A 19,714-nucleotide genomic window follows, 5' to 3' on the forward strand; every position below is an offset into this window, starting at 1 on the left:
GCTCTCTGTCTCTCTATCTTGCTGTCTCGCTCTCTTTTTTAAAATGTGTGTCTCTCCCGTCTGGTCCACAGCACATCACTCAAGACAGCTACGTCCCCTGCCTGAGCGACCTGTGCAAGGCATTGTGGGAGGTGATGCTCAGCTATCACCGGACCATGCAGTGGCATGAGGAGCAAGACAATGAGGAGCCCCCACCCACCACAGGTATGCCTGTCACACCAATATCTGTCCCCTCAATATGTCCTGCCTCAGTGGTAGAAAAAGTTCCCACTTGTCATACTTGAGTAAAGATGCCTTGATAGCAAATGACTCAAGTGAAAGTCACCTAGTAAAATCCAACTTGAGTAAAAGTCTGAAAGTATTTGGTATTAAATATACTTAAGTATCAAAAGTAAAAGTATAAATCATTTCAAATTCCTTTAAGCAAACCAGATGGCACCATTTTCTTTCTTTCTTTATAGATAGCAAGGGGCACTCCAACACATCATTTAGAAACGAAGCATGTGTTTAGTGAGTCCAACAGATCAGAGGCAGTAGGGATGACCAGGGATGTTCTCTGTTTAGTGAGTCCAACAGATCAGAGCAGTAGGGATGACCAGGGATGTTCTCTGTTTAGTGAGTCCAACAGATCAGAGGCAGTAGGGATGACCAGGGATGTTCTCTGTTTAGTGAGTCCAACAGATCAGAGGCAGTAGGGATGACCAGGGATGTTCTCTGTTTAGTGAGTCCAACAGATCAGAGGCAGTAGGGATGACCAGGGATGTTCTCTGTTTAGTGAGTCCAACAGATCAGAGGCAGTAGGGATGACCAGGGATGTTCTCTTTCGAAGTGTGTGAATTAGACCATTTTCCTTCCTGCTAAGCATTCAAAATGTAACGAGTACTTTTGGGCGTCAGGGAAAATGTATGGAATAAAAAGTACATTATTTTCTTTAGGAATGTATAAATAATAAAGTATAGATACCTCCAAAAACGACTTAAGTAGTACTTTCAAGTATTTTTACTTAAGTACTTTACACCACTGCTCTTCCCTTTAATTCAGCACCCCAAAGCACTGTCCCCTCCCCTTTAATAAAGGCAAGTGACCACTCTAAAGCCCTTATTCATCATCGGTCCTCCAAGGTAACCTCTCTTATTTCTAAAGCCCTGATTCCTATACCCTACACCTAAAGCGGAAGTGGAGGAGGCTGCTACAGGTACTGTAAGCATGCCCCTCCAATACTCTCTCCCCTTCAATGCAGCATAGCACTGTCCCCTTTCATTCAGGCAAGCGACCATTAAAACCCTTATTTACCACCCTCTACCTGCTCTAACTTTTATAGCCCTGATTCCCTTATGCTTAATACACCTAAAGCCCCTTGAACGGTAATGTGGTAATAAACCCTTGTTCAGCTGCCCTCAGGTCAGTTCACCTTGTATTTCTCCAGGCGTTTACTCCCCCTCGTCCTCTAGAAGTTCTTAGAAACCAGCGGTAGGGCTGCAGTAGTGTTCCCTCCATGCTCCTGGCTCTTTTAATCAGCTGCCCCTAAATCAATTTAAGCTGATTCAGTAAAAACAAACGGGGGGGGGCGTTGACTTTCATTGAGGCCCCACAGACTTAAACCCAGAGATTGATGGATTTCTAAGTATTGCATTTGCACTTAATAGAGGTGAGCTACTGCCCCGTTGTCTACCCCGCCCATGTAACAGAAGTGGTTGTGAATGCGCAGCCCCACATTTGCACAGCCCACATTGGCTTGATAGTATGGGTAATTGAGGTAGATCGCCACTGTTGATAGTCAAGTGGAATTTATTTTCTAGTTTTACTTCAGTGGCTCTCCCTCTCTGGCTGTCCATGTGGAATATCATTGAACCGACCAGGCCTGAAAGCACGTCGCTGGCTAAGTCACTGAGTCTTCTCCAAAGACTTCCTGTCCAAACATTAGAATCTAATGATTAGTTGAGTCATATAAAATAATCCACACGGTAAGCGATGGAGACAAACTGATATTTAACACTGAGTATTCATTTCCATTCCATGATCATGTTCATTTCCGTATAAGCACCGTTTTGATTGACGTTTGTTGATTGTCCTTCAATAGGAAATGACTTATTCCTTATTTTCCTAATTACATGTAGACACCCTCATGTCCCTCAGTGCCCCACCCCTCTGTCAGGACTTATTTCTTGTATTTAGGATGTTTCAGTACAGCCAAGAGGGATGACACATTGCTTACGTGATAATCAGATTGTATCAAATGTAGTGTTGATCTGCTTTCCTGGGAACCTCTTATTTCCCCCGTCACAATTTAAACAAGGTTACCAAGTGCAATACTCTCTCAAACAGGCCACAGTCATTCTCACAGGCAGTTAGAGATGTTATGATGAGGTAGCTAAGCTACTGGTTGATCTGCTGGAGCAACAGTACTATTCTATACAGGGCCCAAAGTACTGTCACCACTGTTTGGAGGCTGGTAGGATGTTGTGGATGAATGTGCATGGGTAGCCCCGTAATGGGTAGCCCCGTAATGGGTAGCCCCGTAATGGGTAGCCCCGTAATGGGTAGCCGCGTAACGGACCCTGTTTGACAATCAGACTGGTTCAAACATCATGACTGGTTGTGTTTATGCCGCAATAAAATTAAAACATTTTTGCAGTTAAATGACAATTCTTTATGACCATGCTCACAGAGATGGTATTGAATTAATAGGGATTCTATATGTAAAAACAAATTCAATCTACTTTCAGCCCTGACTCTATATACAGTTGAAGTTGGAAGTTTGTATACACTTAATGAGAAAATGAAAAGAAATCAGCCAAGACTTCAGAAAAAAATTTGTAGAGGTCCAGAAGTCTGGTTCAACCTTGGGAGCAATTTCCAAATGCCTGAGTCATATATCGACATAACCTGAAAGGCCACTCAGCAAGGAAGAAGCCACTGCTCCAAAACCGCCCCAAAAAAGCTAGACTACGGTTTGCAACTGCACATGGGGACAAAGATCGTACTTTTTGGAGAAATGTCCTATGGTCTGATGAAACAAAAATAGCATTGGGGTGGCATCATCATGTTGTGGGGGTGCTTTGCTGCAGGAGGGAATGGTGTACTTCACAAAATAGATGGCATCATGAGGCAGGAAAATTATTGGATTATGTGTTATATGTGGATATTGAAGCAACATCTCAAGACATCAGTCAGGAAGTTAAAGCTTGGTCGCAAATGGGTCTTCCAAATGGACAATGACCCCAAGCACACTTCCAAAGTTGTGGCAAAATGGCTTAAGGACAACAAAGTCAAGGTATTGGAGTGGCCATCACAAAGCCCTGACCTCAATCCTATAGAAAATGTGTTGGTGGAACTGAAAAAGCGTGTGCGAGCAAGGAGGCCTACAAACCTGACTCAGTTACACCAGCTCTGTTAGGAGGAATGGGCCAAAATTCACCCAAATTATTGTGGGAAGCTTGTGGAAGGCTACCTGAGACGTTTGACCCAAGTTAAACAATTTAAAGGCAATGCTACTGAAAACTAATTGAGTTTATGTAAACTTCTGACCCACTAAGAATGTGATGAAATAAATAAAAGCTGAAATAAATCATTCTCTCTACTATTATTCTGACATTTCACATTCTTAAAATAAAGTTGTGATGCTATCTGACCTAAGATAGGGAATTTTTACTATGATTAAATGTCAGGAATTGTGAAATGCTGAGTTTAAATGTATTTGACTAAGGTGTATGTAAACTTCCGACTTCAACTGTACCTATAAGCCAAAGAGAGCATGTAGCTAGATAATTTGAAACCACATAGGCAGTCCAAGACGGGTTTATGTTGGGATTAACAAGACAACTCCAGCTTGTGTCATCACTAATGTCACATTCCTTAGGTATCCAAGCTTAGTAAACACAACTGGTGGCTCTGTTTCCATAGCGATAAAGTTTCAAGTTTCATGTAGAGTTAATCTCTTCCAGGGGAGTGTTGGTTTCAAGGTAGCTCACTGGAGTCGTTTTCATTTGGTGAATTGTATTTGTTTAACTTTTCAAAGACTAAACAGTAGCTTTGGATCAAATCCAGAATTTGTTCTTTCTCAGTGGGAAGGGGGTTCAATTTCCCCCTTCAGTACATTAGCTTGATTAACGAAATGGACGATGACGAGTAGCACCACAGTGATGCCCTTATCCCCTAAACCGTTGACGACAGTCACAAATGACACGCTATTCCCTGTATAGTGGTCAAAAGTAGTGCAATATATTGGGAATATGGTACCATTAGAGACGTACCCTTCCAGCTTCCAAACCGAAGATTAGCATATCCCGCTGTTCTGCACGGTAAAAGGACATATTCCATTTAGTTGTGAGGGGGGCAGGGCCATCACATCGAGAGTGGGTGTGATTGGCTTTCATCTACTGTACTGCCCTCTAAGTGAAGGTGACCTCACTCTGCACCAGCTTTACCTTTTTATATGATGTAAAGGGTGTGCGTGTTTAGTCTGTGTGCTTGGTGAGTGTGAGCGCGAGAGAGCGTGTGTGTGTGTTCGGTGTGCATCTCCGTTTGTGTGTGCGTATACCAAAGACTTAAAAGGAGAGATTTACATGCTGATCTTCATTTGTCAGACTGGCGTTGTGTCCTGGGACCCCACACGTTCTACCCGGTGCCCCGCATGACCGCCAGGCTCCTCTCTGTCATTGGAAAAATAACGAAACTGTCCATGGCTGGCTGCTGCAACACTGCAAATGCATCCCAAATGGCACCCTATCCCCTATTATTGTGTGCACTACCAGGACAAAGCAAAGCAAAGTACTGCACTATATAGGGAATAGGGTGCTATTTGGGATGCAGAGTGAAACACCTACTGAGGGTCACCACAGCTGACGGAGTGAACCTGTCACCATGATGTATCAGTAATTAATGTCACCACTCAATAAAGGGAAGTTGTTTCTGGAATGAATACGGGCGACGGTTCCCTCCCACCTTTCCAAATTGAATTATCAGCCATACATGTAGCTCACCCACTGTGATGTTCAATCAGCTGGGACAGGTCCTCGGTGGTGAGAGGATAAATGGCCGTGGTCGGTGGATCGGTTACAAGCTCACAGCATGGACTGGAGCCCCTCGTATTGACTGTTAGCTTTGGAACTGCCACATTAAACACACAACCAATCCAGGACGGAGGGGGGAAGATGTTGGCCTTGATATTTGCCTTCCCACGTGTACAGCTTCGCCTCAAGATGGATGAAGTAGTAACGTTCGTTTTATGTTTGTGAACAAGTTGAGTTTTTTAGTTCTTATGATCTCATAGGAGCATGACATTTCTCTTAACATCTCCTGTTATTTAGTGTAATGTATTGGGTGTGCCAAATGTATATACTACAGTCTAACTTGGACTACTGTCTTTCTTCATTAAGTCCAAGAGAAATGGACACTCCATAGTTAGCTTAACATGACATCATTCATATGTAGCCACACCAGTTCCTTCTGATCATTTAGGCATTTTCATCTACAGTTGAAGTCGGAAGTTTACATACACCTTAGCCAAATACAATTTTTCACAATTCCTGACATTTAATCCTAGTAAAAATTCCCTGTTTTAGGTCAGTTAGGATCACCACTTTATTTTCTGAATGTGAAATGTCAGAATAATAGTAGAGGGAGTGATTTATTTCAGCATTTTTTTCTTTCATCACATTCCCAGAGGACTTTGTTGTCCTTAAGCCATTTTGCCACAACTTTGGAAGTATGCTTGGGGTTATTGTCCATTTGGAAGACCCATTTGCGACCAAGCTTTAACTTCCCGACTGATGTCTTGAGATGTTGCTTCAATATATCCACGTAATTTTCCGGCCTCATGATGCCATCTATTTTGTGAAGTGCACCAGTCCCTCCTGCTGCAAAGCACCCCCCATGATGCTGCCACCCCCGTGCTTCACGGTTGGGATGGTGTTCTTCAGCATGCAAGCCTCCCCCTTTTTCCTCCAAACGAAACGATTGTAATTATGGCCAAACAGTTCTATTTTTGTTTCATCAGACATTTCCCCAAAAAGTACCATCTTTATCCCCATTTGCAGTTGCAAACGTAGTCTGGCTTTTTTATGGCGGCTTCCGTGCTGAGCGGCCTTTCAGGTCATGTCAATATAGGACTCGTTTTACTGTGGATATAGATACTTTTGTACCTGTTTCCTCCAGCATCTTCACAAGGTCCTTTGTTGTTGTTCTGGGATTAATTTGCACTTTCCGTAAAGAATGCGTCTCCTTCCTGAGAGGTATGACAGCTGCGTGGTCCCATGGTGTTTAGACTTGCAATCTATTGTTTGTACAGATGAACGTGGTACCTTCAGGCGTTTTGAAATTGCTCCCAAGGATGAACCAGACTTGTGGAGGTCTACAATTTCTTGGCTGAGTTCTTTTTATTTTCACATGATGTCAAGCATAGAGGCACTGAGTTTGAAGGTAGGCCTTGAAATACATCCACAGGTACACCTCCAATTGACTCAAAAGATGTCAATTAGCCCATCAGAAGCTTCTAAAGCCAGGAGTGGTTGAAAAACAACCTAAGTGTATGTAAACTTCCGATTTCAGCTGTACATTGTTGCTTGGCTAATTATGTGTGTCTGGGACATTGAATAACAGTGCAATCCCCGTGCGGAAATTGACAATTACTCCTCCCATTGCCTTCCATTGCCTCTGCTACTTACCTCCATCTTTGTTAAGGCAGCTTCTCTCTCCTTCATTTGCCAGGCCTGTCAGCAGGTAAATTGCTTTCCCTGGCCTGTGACCAGTTTGGATTTGTGTTTTCACACTCCAACATAATCTTCACTCGCAAAGTTGGTGCAGAATGCGATTGCCAGGTCAAAAGAGGAAATTACGTAAATTCATTACTTTCACATTGGTGTTTAGATAACTGTTTGGCCGGCTAGGATTTGAATGGAGACCGTCCGAGTTTCTCAAGGCTCCTTGTCAAAATCTAGTCTCTTTCTATTGCTTTGAGAAACTTCGTCTTTGAGCTATGTGATGTAGGTTTAGAGGCGTTGGCCGGCTTTTTTCTGGCATCCTTCCTTTTCGTCGTCAGAGGAAGGATATCTGTTAACACAGTGATGTTTCATCACACCTCACTCCGCAGATTATTTCCTGTCTGTGGCTTGCCTTGTTCAAGCTAAACTGCTTTCTGGTATTTTCGGAAGAACATTAGAGTGAGTTCAATTACTAGTTCAATTCACATTTTGCTGGTGTCAAACTGAGACCCAGTCTTGATACAAAGTAACCTAGAAATACTCTATTGCACCATTTATGTCTTTGTCCTTTTATATCATCTATATCATCCTCCTCCTCAGGCTCCTCTTTCATCCCTCCCTTGTTCCCATTAGTAGCATTAACAGTCCGTGTTCAGCTCCCTCTTTCTTTAGCAGACTGACCTCTCCTCCCCTCCCCTCTAATCTCCTCTCCAAGCCAGTCAGATGAGCTAATCTCCCTTCTCTCTCCTTTGTTAAAGAACACTTTCCGCCTCTATTTCCTCTGTGATGTCACAGTGGGCCTGGGCTTGCTTTCTTTCCTTCCATTTTTCCCCTCTTAAATGTAATGTAAATTGGGGACCCAATTTTTTATTTTATTCACTTCAGTCTGGTATAAGAACGGTAGCCCTTATCTGCAAAAGCAGGGTGTCTGCAGAAAGCTTACTATCTTGGCTGTTGATTGGTGCCTTAAAATCTTTGGTGTGATTTACTACAATATGGGTATACGAACCTATAAGGGCAGGCCGAGCAGATGACCTCATTTCAAGATGGATGCTTCCTACATTCCGGTTAGCGTTGTGAAGCATAAAGGAAATAAACATGGAATACATTGATAGACACCGAAAGCCAGAACTCCACAGATCATAAGGATGTCTTATTTTGTCTCCATGTGACCTACCGTTATTGATCACCAGCCCCGAGAGTCAAATTTTTTATTTTACATAACGTTTTCACCAAACAGCAAACATCTTACGAGGTAAGGTTTGATTTGGTCAGTGTTTGAGCTATAGCAACATGAGGGGTGTCAACTTAACACTTAGGTTGGATGGACCATAACACTGGCAAAAGGCTAGATATCTGATGATGTATGACCTAATGGCAACATTGAATGTCTATCGCGCTCTAGGCATCCATTACAGATGGGATTGGCTACTATGGCACCTTGATAGTCTTGTAACCAATGAGATAAGCTTTCCAGGGATATTCAGTTGACCTGGGTGGTACATAGCAAGGCCTAGAAACTTTTATGCGTAATGTGCACTATTTCTGCCTGGTGAGAGAGGAGATGCACACTACATTACATCGCTTTAATTGAATCTCTTTTAATAATTGGATCGCTGGTCACTTTAATGTTTCCATATCTTGCATAACTCATCTCATATGTATATAGTGTATTTTATACCATATATTGCATCTTGCCTATGCTGCGCTGTCATTGCTCATCCATCTATTTATATGTATATATTCTTATTCCTTTACTTAGATTTGTGTGTATTAGGTAGTTGTTGTGGAATTGTTAGATTACATGTTAGATATTACTGCACTGTCGGAACTAGAAGCACAAGCATTTCGCCACACTTAGCAATAACATCTGCTAACCATGTGTATGTGACCAATACAATTTGATTTGATAAAAGATGGCTTTTCATGGGGGGGGGGGGGGGGGGGCATGGTACCATTTTAGAGGCTTATCTCCCTTCTCACTCTGTTAAAGAACACTTTCCTCTATTTCCTCTATGATGTCAGAGTGGGCCTGGGATTTCCTATTCTTTCTTTTCTTCCATTCTTTCTCTCAGGCAGTGACTCATGCAGTCGTTCTTGGCCCAGTCAGGAGAAATGACAGTGCAATTTGTTCACCTCTCTATGACATGGTTAGGATGCACCGACAGGTCATTCTTAGCCTGCCAGGTGTTTTGCATCACAGGAACTTGTAAAACCATTACTAGAGGGACTCAATGAATACAACAAAGAGCTGCTGTTTTTATGTGTAAGTTCATGTTTAAGTTGTTATTCAGCTTGTCAACACTTTGGTAAACACTTTTATAAGCCATGAAATGCACTGGAGCGGCAATGAATGACTATAGCAAAGTGTTCCGATAAGCCGCTAATAATAACAACTCAAGCTTATCTTATTTTTTTTTAATATTGAGGAATATTAACTTAACTTTATCTGGTCGTTGGATTAACAACATGAATTGTTGCATGAGGGAGAAATAATGCAGTGTGACTCGAGTTAGTGGTGCCTTAGACTGCCGCGCCACTCAGGAGGCCCCATATTGTATATCCCTAGCAACTAACATGCAGTTGGGGGGGGGGGGGGGGGTGTAATAGATTTAGAACACTGTTGGGCCATTCAAAGTGACAATTCCAATCAGGCAAACCAAGATGTGACAAATTATGAGATTCACCTTACAAATCAGGAAATGCATTATTTAAAATGAGTAGCTATGATGAGCTGTCATATGTCTGACATCACATGCTCTTTACACTGATTGTGTCTCTGTATTCATGATCAGTTAGAGAATTGCCTACTTTCATCACCCGGTGCTGGAAATGCATTATGATAATAACAATAGCAAAATTCACTCTCAGCAGAGGTGTGACAAATCACACCCTCCAAGTGTGTCTCGGGAGTTGGGATATGCCGAAACACATTTCTAATTCACACATGCGTATCAATACACACTTGTACATGTCTGAATTAGGACAAACATAAGTACCCCCCAAATGTTAGTATTCTAATTGAGAGGGCTCTCCAGCGATGGTGCAGTCTGCCCAACGCATTACCTGGGGCAAACTACCTGCCCTCCAGGACAACAACCACCCGAGCCACTGCCTGTTCACCCCGCTATGATCCAGAAGGCGAGGTCAGCACAGGTGCGTCTAAGCTGGGACCAAGAGACAGAAGCTGTTTTTCAATCTCAAGGCCATCAGACTGTTAAACAGCCATCACTAGCTCATGAGGCTGCAGCCCTATATACATAGACTTTAATGTTTACATATTTTGCACTACTCATCTCATATGTATATACTGTATTCTATTCTACTGTATCTTAGTCTATGCCGCTCTGACATTGCTCGTCCAAATATTTATATATTCTTAATTCCATTCCTTTACTTAGATTTGTGTGTATTGTTGTGAAATTAATAACATCTACTAAACACTCGTATGTGACCAATACATTTTGATTTGAGATAAATATGGTCATTAGTATATCTGTAAAATCTAAAGAACAGCTTGAACATCTCATCTGAATTATGAACACTGCCCAAATAAACTTTCCTGTGTCTGTCTGGCTCTGCTCTGCTCTGCTTCTGTTATGTTCTGCTCTGTTAGGCTCTGTTCTAATTACTTTCTCCATGCTGCTCTAATTTTGTCAGAGCTTTGGACACCATTTTGGTTGACCTGAACGGGTGGGTGGGTGGAATGTCTGTGTGTGGGTGGGTGTAAAATGTTAACTACATCTTGGGAGATAGTATCTGTATAGTCTTTTGTGTCATTTGGCTGTCTGACTCACTGTCACCTCTGAGTTTGACACTTCCAGAACTTCTGTCAGTATGCCTGCAGTGTTGATGCTGCACAGTTTTCCATTAACAATCAGTCAATAGGATATGTGGAGAGTAGGTTTGTTATAAACATCCAGTTCACCTAGAAAATTGGAGGCCTCTCACTCTTCAGTGTTGTGACTGCAAAATATGAGTTAAATGCGTAGCGTATATCGTATTAAACAAGTCTACAATATAGTTAATATTGTGTATTTGATTAAAATAATTAAAGTATTACTATTGATATAATATATATCAAGGGGATTAAAAGGAGAGTTTCAAATTAATTATTTTCAAATGAAGTCTCCCTTTTTTAAACTTCCCAGTTGGAATGGGTCAGTGCAGATGTCATCTTCTGTCCACACTCTGACAGCAGTTCATGTCAAAAGACTAGTAGTCCAAGTCCTCTGGATGAAGCTCCAGTCTGCACAAAGATGGATAAAAATAGCAATGTTTTGTGGGAAAATGTCAAGTGGAGCCAAAAGCCCTCACAAGGTGAAACTAGTCACGAATGGGCACCCGTTTATAGTACCTGAGTTCTCCAGTAGCTTGTTTATTTTTTCTGTGATGTCATATTGTTCTCTATCATAATCCCTGGATTATATTCCGTAACTGTAACATCCCTGAATATTTACCACTTTCTATAACTAGAGGTTTCAATAGGTAGGGATGTCACTCCAAAAGACTGAGCCTATATGTTTAGTATAGTTTCAACTGCTGTCTTCATCAGTGGAGGCTCCACAGAGGAAGAAGGGGTAGATCGTCGTCCTCCAGTAAATTTCATGTAAAAAAAAATTATAATAGTACAATTTTTAGATGAAACTATACTAAACATATTCGTCGCCAAATAATTTATTTAAACGCACTGTTTTGCAATGGTCTACAGTAGCCTCAACAGCCGTCTCAGCTAGTTTCTGTCCTCCTCTGGGTACATTGACTTCAATACAAAACCTAGGAGGCTCATGGTTGTTACCTGCTTCCATAGATGTACATAGTAATTATGACAACTTCCGGAGGACATCCTCCAACCTGTCAGAGCTCTTGCAGCATGAACTGACATGTTGTCCACCCAATCAAAAGATCAGAGAATGAATATCATACCGAAAAGTACAGCTAGCTAGCACTGCATTGCATGAAATGTGGTGAGTAGTTGATTCAAAGAGAGAAAGCCAATAGTTGAACAGTTATGAACAAATTAAATTCTTCCAAAATTAAGGAGAAGGAAGAGCGAGAGCTATATTCGGTGAGAGCTATATATTTAATATATATATATATATATATATTAAAACTTTCACTTAGATAGAAAATGCAGCCAGACAGTTTTGCCTACTCAACACCCAGCTCAAACAGAGAGGGATGCTATGTTATGTTAGCTAGCTTCTTGATGCACCCATCCCGTTAGCGGGACATCCGCTGAAATGCAGATCGCCAAATTCAAATAAAATTATGAAAAAAGATTAAATTTTCATGAAATCACAAGTGCAATATAGCAAAACACAGCTTAGCTTGTTGTTAATCCACCTGGCGTGTCAGATGTCAATAAAGCTTTTCGGCGAAAGCATACCAAGCGTTTACGTAAGGACACCTCTCTCAGTAGACAAAATATTACAAACAGCTAGCAGCCAAGTAGATTGGTCACGAAAGTCAGAAAAGCAATTCAATCGCTTACCTTTGATGATCTTCAGATATTTGCACTCACAAGTTACACAATAAATGTTCCTTTTGTTCCATAAAGATATAATTTTATTTTATATCCAAAATACCTCCATTTGGTTGGTGCGTTATGTTCAGAAATCCACAGACTCTCGAGGGGTCACGACATCGCAGACACAAATTCCAAATAGAATCCGTAAAATTCGTAGAAACACGTCACATGTTTTTAATAATCAATCCTTAGGTTGTTTTTACAATATATAATCGATAATATTTCAACCAGGACTGTAGCTTCTTCAATAGGAGAGAGAGAGAAATGTCTGCTCCAAGCTGTTGCGCATGTAAAACGCTGCTGGCACCCAGCCGGCACCCAGCCATCCACTGACGCGATGTGATCGATCTTGCTCATTTTTCAAAATAAAAGCCTGAAACTATGTCTAAAGACTGTTCACACCATGGGGAAGCCATAGGAAAAGGAATCTGGTTGATATCCCTTGAATTGGAGCGAAGGCAGGCAATGGAACAGAGAGCTTTCAGGAAAAACAGCACTTCCGGGTTGGGTTTTCCTCAGGTTTTCGCCTGCAATATCAGTTCTGAAATACTCGCAGACAATATTTTGACTGTTTTGGTTACTTTAGAGTGTTTTCTATCCTAATCTGACAATTATATGCATATTCTAGCTTCTGGGCCTGAGAAATAGGCAGCAACCTCATGCACCTCATGATTTGTACAGGGAAAATTCAAGTTTCATGCAGTAGCCTAAGCCTATTGATGTTACATTGAGCTGGGTGAATGGAATATGAATGACAGTTATCAAATATGCTGTCATAGAAATATAAGGCCACGCTGAATCAAAATAATCATCCTCCCTCATCTTAAATAGCACAAACCACCACTGGTCATCATCTAGGTCACATCTTGAGTTTTTCTTCTCTTTTTGATTGACGTTAATGCAAGTGCTCTCAGAGGATGGTAGTGGTTGAGCGTTCACATCTTATGTGGCTGGTACAAAGAAAGACAAGTGTAGTTTAGCCACTTCAGAGTTACCTAGGCTCAGGTTGATATTAACTTCATGCCGGCAAGGTCTTTTTCTCCTTCGTTTGTCCCGGCTTGCTGTGTCTGATTTGATGTCTGTGTCTGATATGGTGTGTATTGATGTCTGTGTCTGTTATGGTGTGTGTGTCTGGGTGCGCTTTTCCACTGCGGCGGTTCTGTGACGAAATTGCCCTTCAGAGCTGTAGGGTTTAGGAATGACCTCTCTCAGGCCCCTCCAACGAAGTTTGAAGGTCACCTCAAGCTCAACCGCTTTCTTTCAGTGGAATTCAATGTTTATTCTCCAAATACCCCATGTTTTATGGTTCCCCTTGAGATGTACTGTAGCCAGCCAGTGATTTCTACAACCGGTTACCTTCATCCTTCACTGCTTAATGTGCACTCACATCAATACACACCCTATTAAACATACAGACATCAATACACACCCTATTAAACATACAGACATCAATACACACCATATTAAACATAGACATCAATACACACCATATTAAACACACAGACATCAATACACACCATATTAGACACGCAGACATCAATACACACCATATTAGACACGCAGACATCAATACACACCATATTAAACACGCAGACATCAATACACACCATATTAAACATACAGACATCAATACACATCATATTAGACATACAGACATCAATACACATATTAGACAGGCAGACATCAATACACATCATATTAGACACGCAGACATCAATACACATATTAGACAGGCAGACATCAATACACATCATATTAGACACGCAGACATCAATACACATATTAGACAGGCAGACATCAATACACATCATATTAGACACGCAGACATCAATACACATATTAGACACTCAGACATCAATACACATATTAGACACGCAGACATCAATAGACATATTAGACAGGCAGACATCAATACACATCATATTAGACACGCAGACATCAATACACACCATATTAGACACGCAGACATCAATAGACATATTAGACACGCAGACATCAATAGACATATTAGACACGCAGACATCAATACACATCATATTAAACATACAGACATCAATACACACCATATTAGACACGCAGACATCAATACACACCATATTAAACACGCAGACATCAATACACACCATATTAAACACGCAGACATCAATACACACCATATTAAACATACAGACATCAATACACATATTAGACAGGCAGACATCAATACACACCATATTAAACATACAGACATCAATACACATATTAGACAGGCAGACATCAATACACACCATATTTGACACGCAGACATCAATACACATATTAGACACGCAGACATCAATACACACCATATTAAACACACAGACATCAATACACACCATATTAAACACACAGACATCAATACACACCATATTAGACACGCAGACATCAATACACACCATATTAGACACGCAGACATCAATACACACCATATTAGACATTCAGACATCTGTAGAGGTTGAATAGGCTAGTAATAGGGGTTGCAACAATTTCGGCGGATCATTTTAGAGAGGGTCCAGATTTTCTAGCCCAGCTGATTTGTAGGGATCCAGATTTTGCAGTTCTTTCAGAACATCAGCTGTCTGGATTTGGGTTAAGGAGAAGCGGGGGCGGGGCAAGTTGCTACAGTGGGTGCGGAGATGTTTGCAGGGGTTGGGGTAGCCTGGTGGAAAGCATGGCCAGCCGTAGAAAATGCTTATTGAAATGATCGATTATCGGTGGTGACAGTGTTTCCTATCCTCAGTACAGTGGGCAGCTGGGAGGAGGTGCTCTTATTCTCTGGGACTTTAGTGTACCAGAACATTTTGGAATTAGTTCCCACAGGAAGAAAATGTCTGTTTGAAAAAGCCTTAGCTTTCCTAACTGATTGAGTATATTGGTTCCTGACTTCCCTGAAAAGTTGCATATTGCGTGTGCTATTCGATGCTAATGCAGAACGCCACAGGATGTTTTTGTGCTGGTCAAGGGCAGTCAAGTCTTGGGTGAACCAAGGGCTATATCTGTTCTTAGTTCTACATTTTTTTGAATGTGGCATGCTTATTTAAGATTGAAAGGAAAGTACTTTTGAAGAGCAACCAGGCATCCTCTACTGACGGGATGAGGTCAATATCCTTCCAGGATACCCGGTCGATTAGAAAGGCCTGCTCACTGAAGTGTTTTAGGGAGCGTTTGACAGTGATGAGGGGTGGTCGTTTGACCGCGGACCCATTACGCACGCAGGCAATGAGGCAGTGATCGCTGAGATCCTGGTTGAAGACAGCAGAGCTGTATTTAGAGGGCAAGTTGGTCAGGATGATATCTAAGAGGGTGCCCATGATTACAGATTTAGGGTTGTACCTGGTAGGTTCCTTGATAATGGTTGGTTAAGGGCTTGGTTAAAAGCTTGTAAGTAAGCAATTCACTGTAAGGTTGTATTCACTGTACCTGTTGTATTCGGCTCATGTGTCAAATAAAATTTGATTTGATACAGGGTTGACTGGCGACAGCCTGGGACTGTTTGGATGCAAACAGGGGGTCGCCATCACCACGTTGTGTAAAATAAAGTAATGTGTTGCTTTTCCGTCTGTGTGAGGGATAGTCCTGAGACTGATCTCTGCTCTCTCTCATCCAGAGTTTCCTCAATGTGTTGCTTCTTGTCTCAGAACTGTTGGGCTCTGTCATTTTCATATGGAGGGAATGATGAAATGGAGAGAACTTCGCCCGGGTGTCACTGAGAAGAATTGTATTACTTCAATGGAATCTTCTCAATTGTATAAATTACAGCTATTTGTTATTGACTGCAGAGGGTAGGCAACATTCCCCTAAGCTCATATACAGGAAGTCTTCAGGTCTAAGCCAGTATTCCTCCTCTCTCCTGCTCTTCTTCTCTCTCTGATGTGATGCCTGGCGAGGCTGGCTGGCTGGCAGAGAAGGTGCTGTGACCTCTTTAGTGTCTGTCTGAATTACATGACAATGGCTGTAACGTATGTCTCTCTCCCGCTGTTCTGTTCCTGTCATCACATCATCTACAGAGGAAACACTAAGCCAAATGAGGAGGGTATGGAAATGGGGCTTATCAGTAGCATGATGGCTAATGTGGACGGCTGCCAACATTACTATTGGCGTTGTAAATTACGGTTAGTATAATGGGGTGGAGAAGGAAAGATGACACTGCTACGAGGATGGGGGTGGGAGATGTTACTCAGTAACCCCAGGTGTAAAATAGTAAATAATGTTTACTTCTCAAAGTATTATACTGTTGAGGAGTAAAATAAGGTTTTCCACTATCGGCATATCTATTTATTATGACCATTGAAATGTTAGCTATTAAAATCAGATCCAATACTCCTCAGTTTCATCTGGTGTCCGAGCTGGTCTCAGACCATCCCATAGGTGAAGCAGCTGGTTGTGGAGTTCCTGGGCTGGCGTGGTTACATGTGGTCTGCGGTTTTGAAGCCGGTTGGATGTACTGACAAATTCTCTAGAACGACGTTGGAGGCAGTTTATGGTAGAGAAATGAACATTCAGTTCTCTGGCAACAGCTCAGTTGGACATTCCTGCAGTCTGTATGCCAATTGCATGCTCTCTCCACTTGAGACATTTGTGGAACTGAGTTGTGTGACACAACTGCACATTTTAGAGTGCCCTTTAATTTCCCCCAGCACAAGGTGCATCTGTGTAATGATCAGAGTTCAGTTAAGGTGTTTGCGGAAAAAGATCTTGGCATTATCTCAACCAGCTTCATGAGGTAGTCACCTGGAATGCATTTCAATTTAAAGCTGTGCCTTGTTAAACGTTAAGTTGTGGAATTTCTTTGCTTCTGAATGTGTTTGAGCTAATCAGTTGTGTTGTGGCAATTTTACTTTTTAAAATTTAACCTTTATTTAACTAGACAAGTCAGTTAGGAACATTTAATTTAATTTACAATGACGGCCTAGGAACAGTGGGTTAACTGCCTTGTTCAGGGACAGAATGACAGATTTTTACCTTGTCAGCTCGGGGATTCGATTTAGCTACCTTATGATTACTGGCCCAACACTCTAACCACTAGGCTACCTGCCACCCCAAGGTAGGGGTTGATATACAGAGGATAGCCCTATTTGGTAAAATGCCAAGTCCTTATTATGGCAAGAACAGCTCAAATAAGGAAAGATAAACATGAAGGTCAGTCAATCCGGAAAATGTAAAAAACTTCGAAAGTTTCTTAATAGTGCAGTCGCAAAACCATCAAGCGCAATGATGAAACTGGCTCTCATGAGGACTGCCACAGAAAGGAAGACCCATAGTTACCTCTACTGCAGAGGATAAGTTCATTAGAGTTACCAGCTTCAGAAATTGCAGCCCAAATAAATGCTTCTCAGAGTTCAAGTAACAGACACATCTCAACATCAACTGTTCAGAGGAGACTGCGTGAATCAGGCCTTCATGGTCGAATTGCTGCAAAGAAACCACTACTAAAGGACACCAATAATAATAAGAAGAGACTTGCTTGGGTCAAGAAACACGAGCAATGAACATTAGACCGGTGGAAATCTGTCCGCTTGGTCTGATGAGTTCAAATGTTAGATTTTTGGTTCCAACCGCCGTGTCTTTGTGAGACGCAGAGTAGGTGAACGGATGACCTTCACATGTATGGTTCCCACCATGAAGCATGGAGGAGGTGGTGTCGGGGTGCTTTGCTGGTGACACTATCTGTGCTTTATGTAGAGTTCATGGCACACTTAGCCACTATGGCTACCAGAGCATTGTGTAGCGATACGCCATCCCATCTTGTTTGCGCATAGTGGGACAATAATTTGTTTTTCAACAGTGACCCAAAACACCCCTCCAGCCTGTGTAAGGGCTATTTGATATTTGATGGAGTGCTTCATCAAATAACCTGGCCTCCACAATCAACCCAATTGAGATGGTTTGGGTTGAGTTGGGCCGCAGAGTGAAGGAAAAGCAGCCAACAATTGCTCAGCATATGTGGGGACTCCTTCAAGACTGTTGGAAAAGCATTCCAGGTGAAGCTGGTTGAGAGAATGCCAAGAGTGTGCAAAGCTGTCATCAAGGCAAAGGGTGGCTATTTTGAAGAATCTAAAATAGATTTAGAGTTGTTTAACACTTTTTTGGTTACTACATGGATCCATATTTGTTGTTTCATATTTTTGATGTCTTCACTATTATTCTACAATGTCAAATAGTAAAAATAAAGAAAACCTCCAAAAAGGGGGTTTGTCCAAACTTTTGACTGGTATTGTATTTGCAAATAAATTCATAAAAAATCCTACAATGTGATTTTCTTGTAACGGCGTTCTTCGTTTGTAGAAAGAGAGTCGGACCGAAATGCAGCGTGGTGGTTAATCATGATCTTTAATGAAGAAAAAACGGAACGATACATGAAATAACTGATCAATACAAAACAACAAACGGAACGTGAAACCTAATTACAGCCTATCTGGTGAAACTACACAGAGACAGGAACAATCACCCACGAAATACAAAGTGAAACTCAGGCTACCTAAATACGGTTCCCAATCCGAGACAACGAGAATCACCTGACTCAGATTGAGAACCGCCTCAGGCAGCCAAGCCTATACTAGACACACCCCTAATCAACCACAACCCCAATGCCTACAAAAACCCCAATAAGACAATACAATAACCCCATGTCACACCCAAGGCGTGACATTTCTGGATTTTTTTTCTCATATTGTCTGTCATAGTTGAAGTTTACCTATGATGAAAATGACAGGCCTCTCATATTTTTAAGTGGGAGAACTTGCCCCCAAGCAGACACATCGATGGCCCTGAATGAACTTCATTGGACTCTATGTAAAATAGAAACCACATCCTGAGGCTGCATTCATTGTAGCTGGGGATTTTAACAAGGCTAATCTGAAAACAAGACTCCCTAAATTTTATCAGCATATGAAATACGCTACCCGGGCGGAAAAAATCCTGGACCATTGTTACGCTAACTTCCACGACGCATACAAAGCCCTGCCCCGTCCTCCTTTCGGAAAATATGACCACGACTCCATTTTGTTGCTCCCAGCCTATAGACAGAAACTAAAACAGGAAATGCCCATGCTCAGGTCTGTTTAACGCTGGTCCCACCAATTTGATTCCACGCTTCAAGATTGCTTCGATCACGTGGACTGGGATATGTAGCGTTGGATAATAACATTGATGAATACGCTGATTTGGTGAGCAAGTTTATTAGCAAGTGCATCGGTGATGTTGTACCCACAGCAACTATTAAAAATATCCCCAACCAGAAACCGTGGGTTGATGGCAGCATTCGTGCGAAACTGAAATTGCGAACCACATCTTTTAATCAGGGCAAGACGACCGGAAATATGACCGAATACAAACAGTGTAGCTATTCAAACAAGCTAAGCGTCAGTATAGAGACAAAGTAGAGTCACAATTCAACGGCTCAGACATGAGAGGTATGTGGCAGGGTCAATCACTGACTACAAAAAGAAACCCAGCCCCGTCGCGG

At 41.8% G+C, this 19,714-nt stretch overlaps 1 protein-coding gene across 1 annotated transcript in view; it reads left to right on the top strand.

The window, feature by feature from the left end:
• Positions 1-19,714, top strand: part of vps50 (VPS50 subunit of EARP/GARPII complex) — a 202,050-nt gene that overhangs the window by 91,313 nt on the left and 91,023 nt on the right. The window contains exon 13 of the mRNA XM_031788900.1: positions 72-204. Within this exon, the coding sequence (XP_031644760.1) occupies positions 72-204 (133 nt within the window). The remainder of the gene's footprint in view (positions 1-71; positions 205-19,714) is intronic.

This window comes from Oncorhynchus kisutch, linkage group LG14 (genome assembly GCF_002021735.2).
Source record: "Oncorhynchus kisutch isolate 150728-3 linkage group LG14, Okis_V2, whole genome shotgun sequence".
In the NCBI taxonomy this organism is placed as follows: Eukaryota; Metazoa; Chordata; class Actinopteri; order Salmoniformes; family Salmonidae; genus Oncorhynchus; species Oncorhynchus kisutch.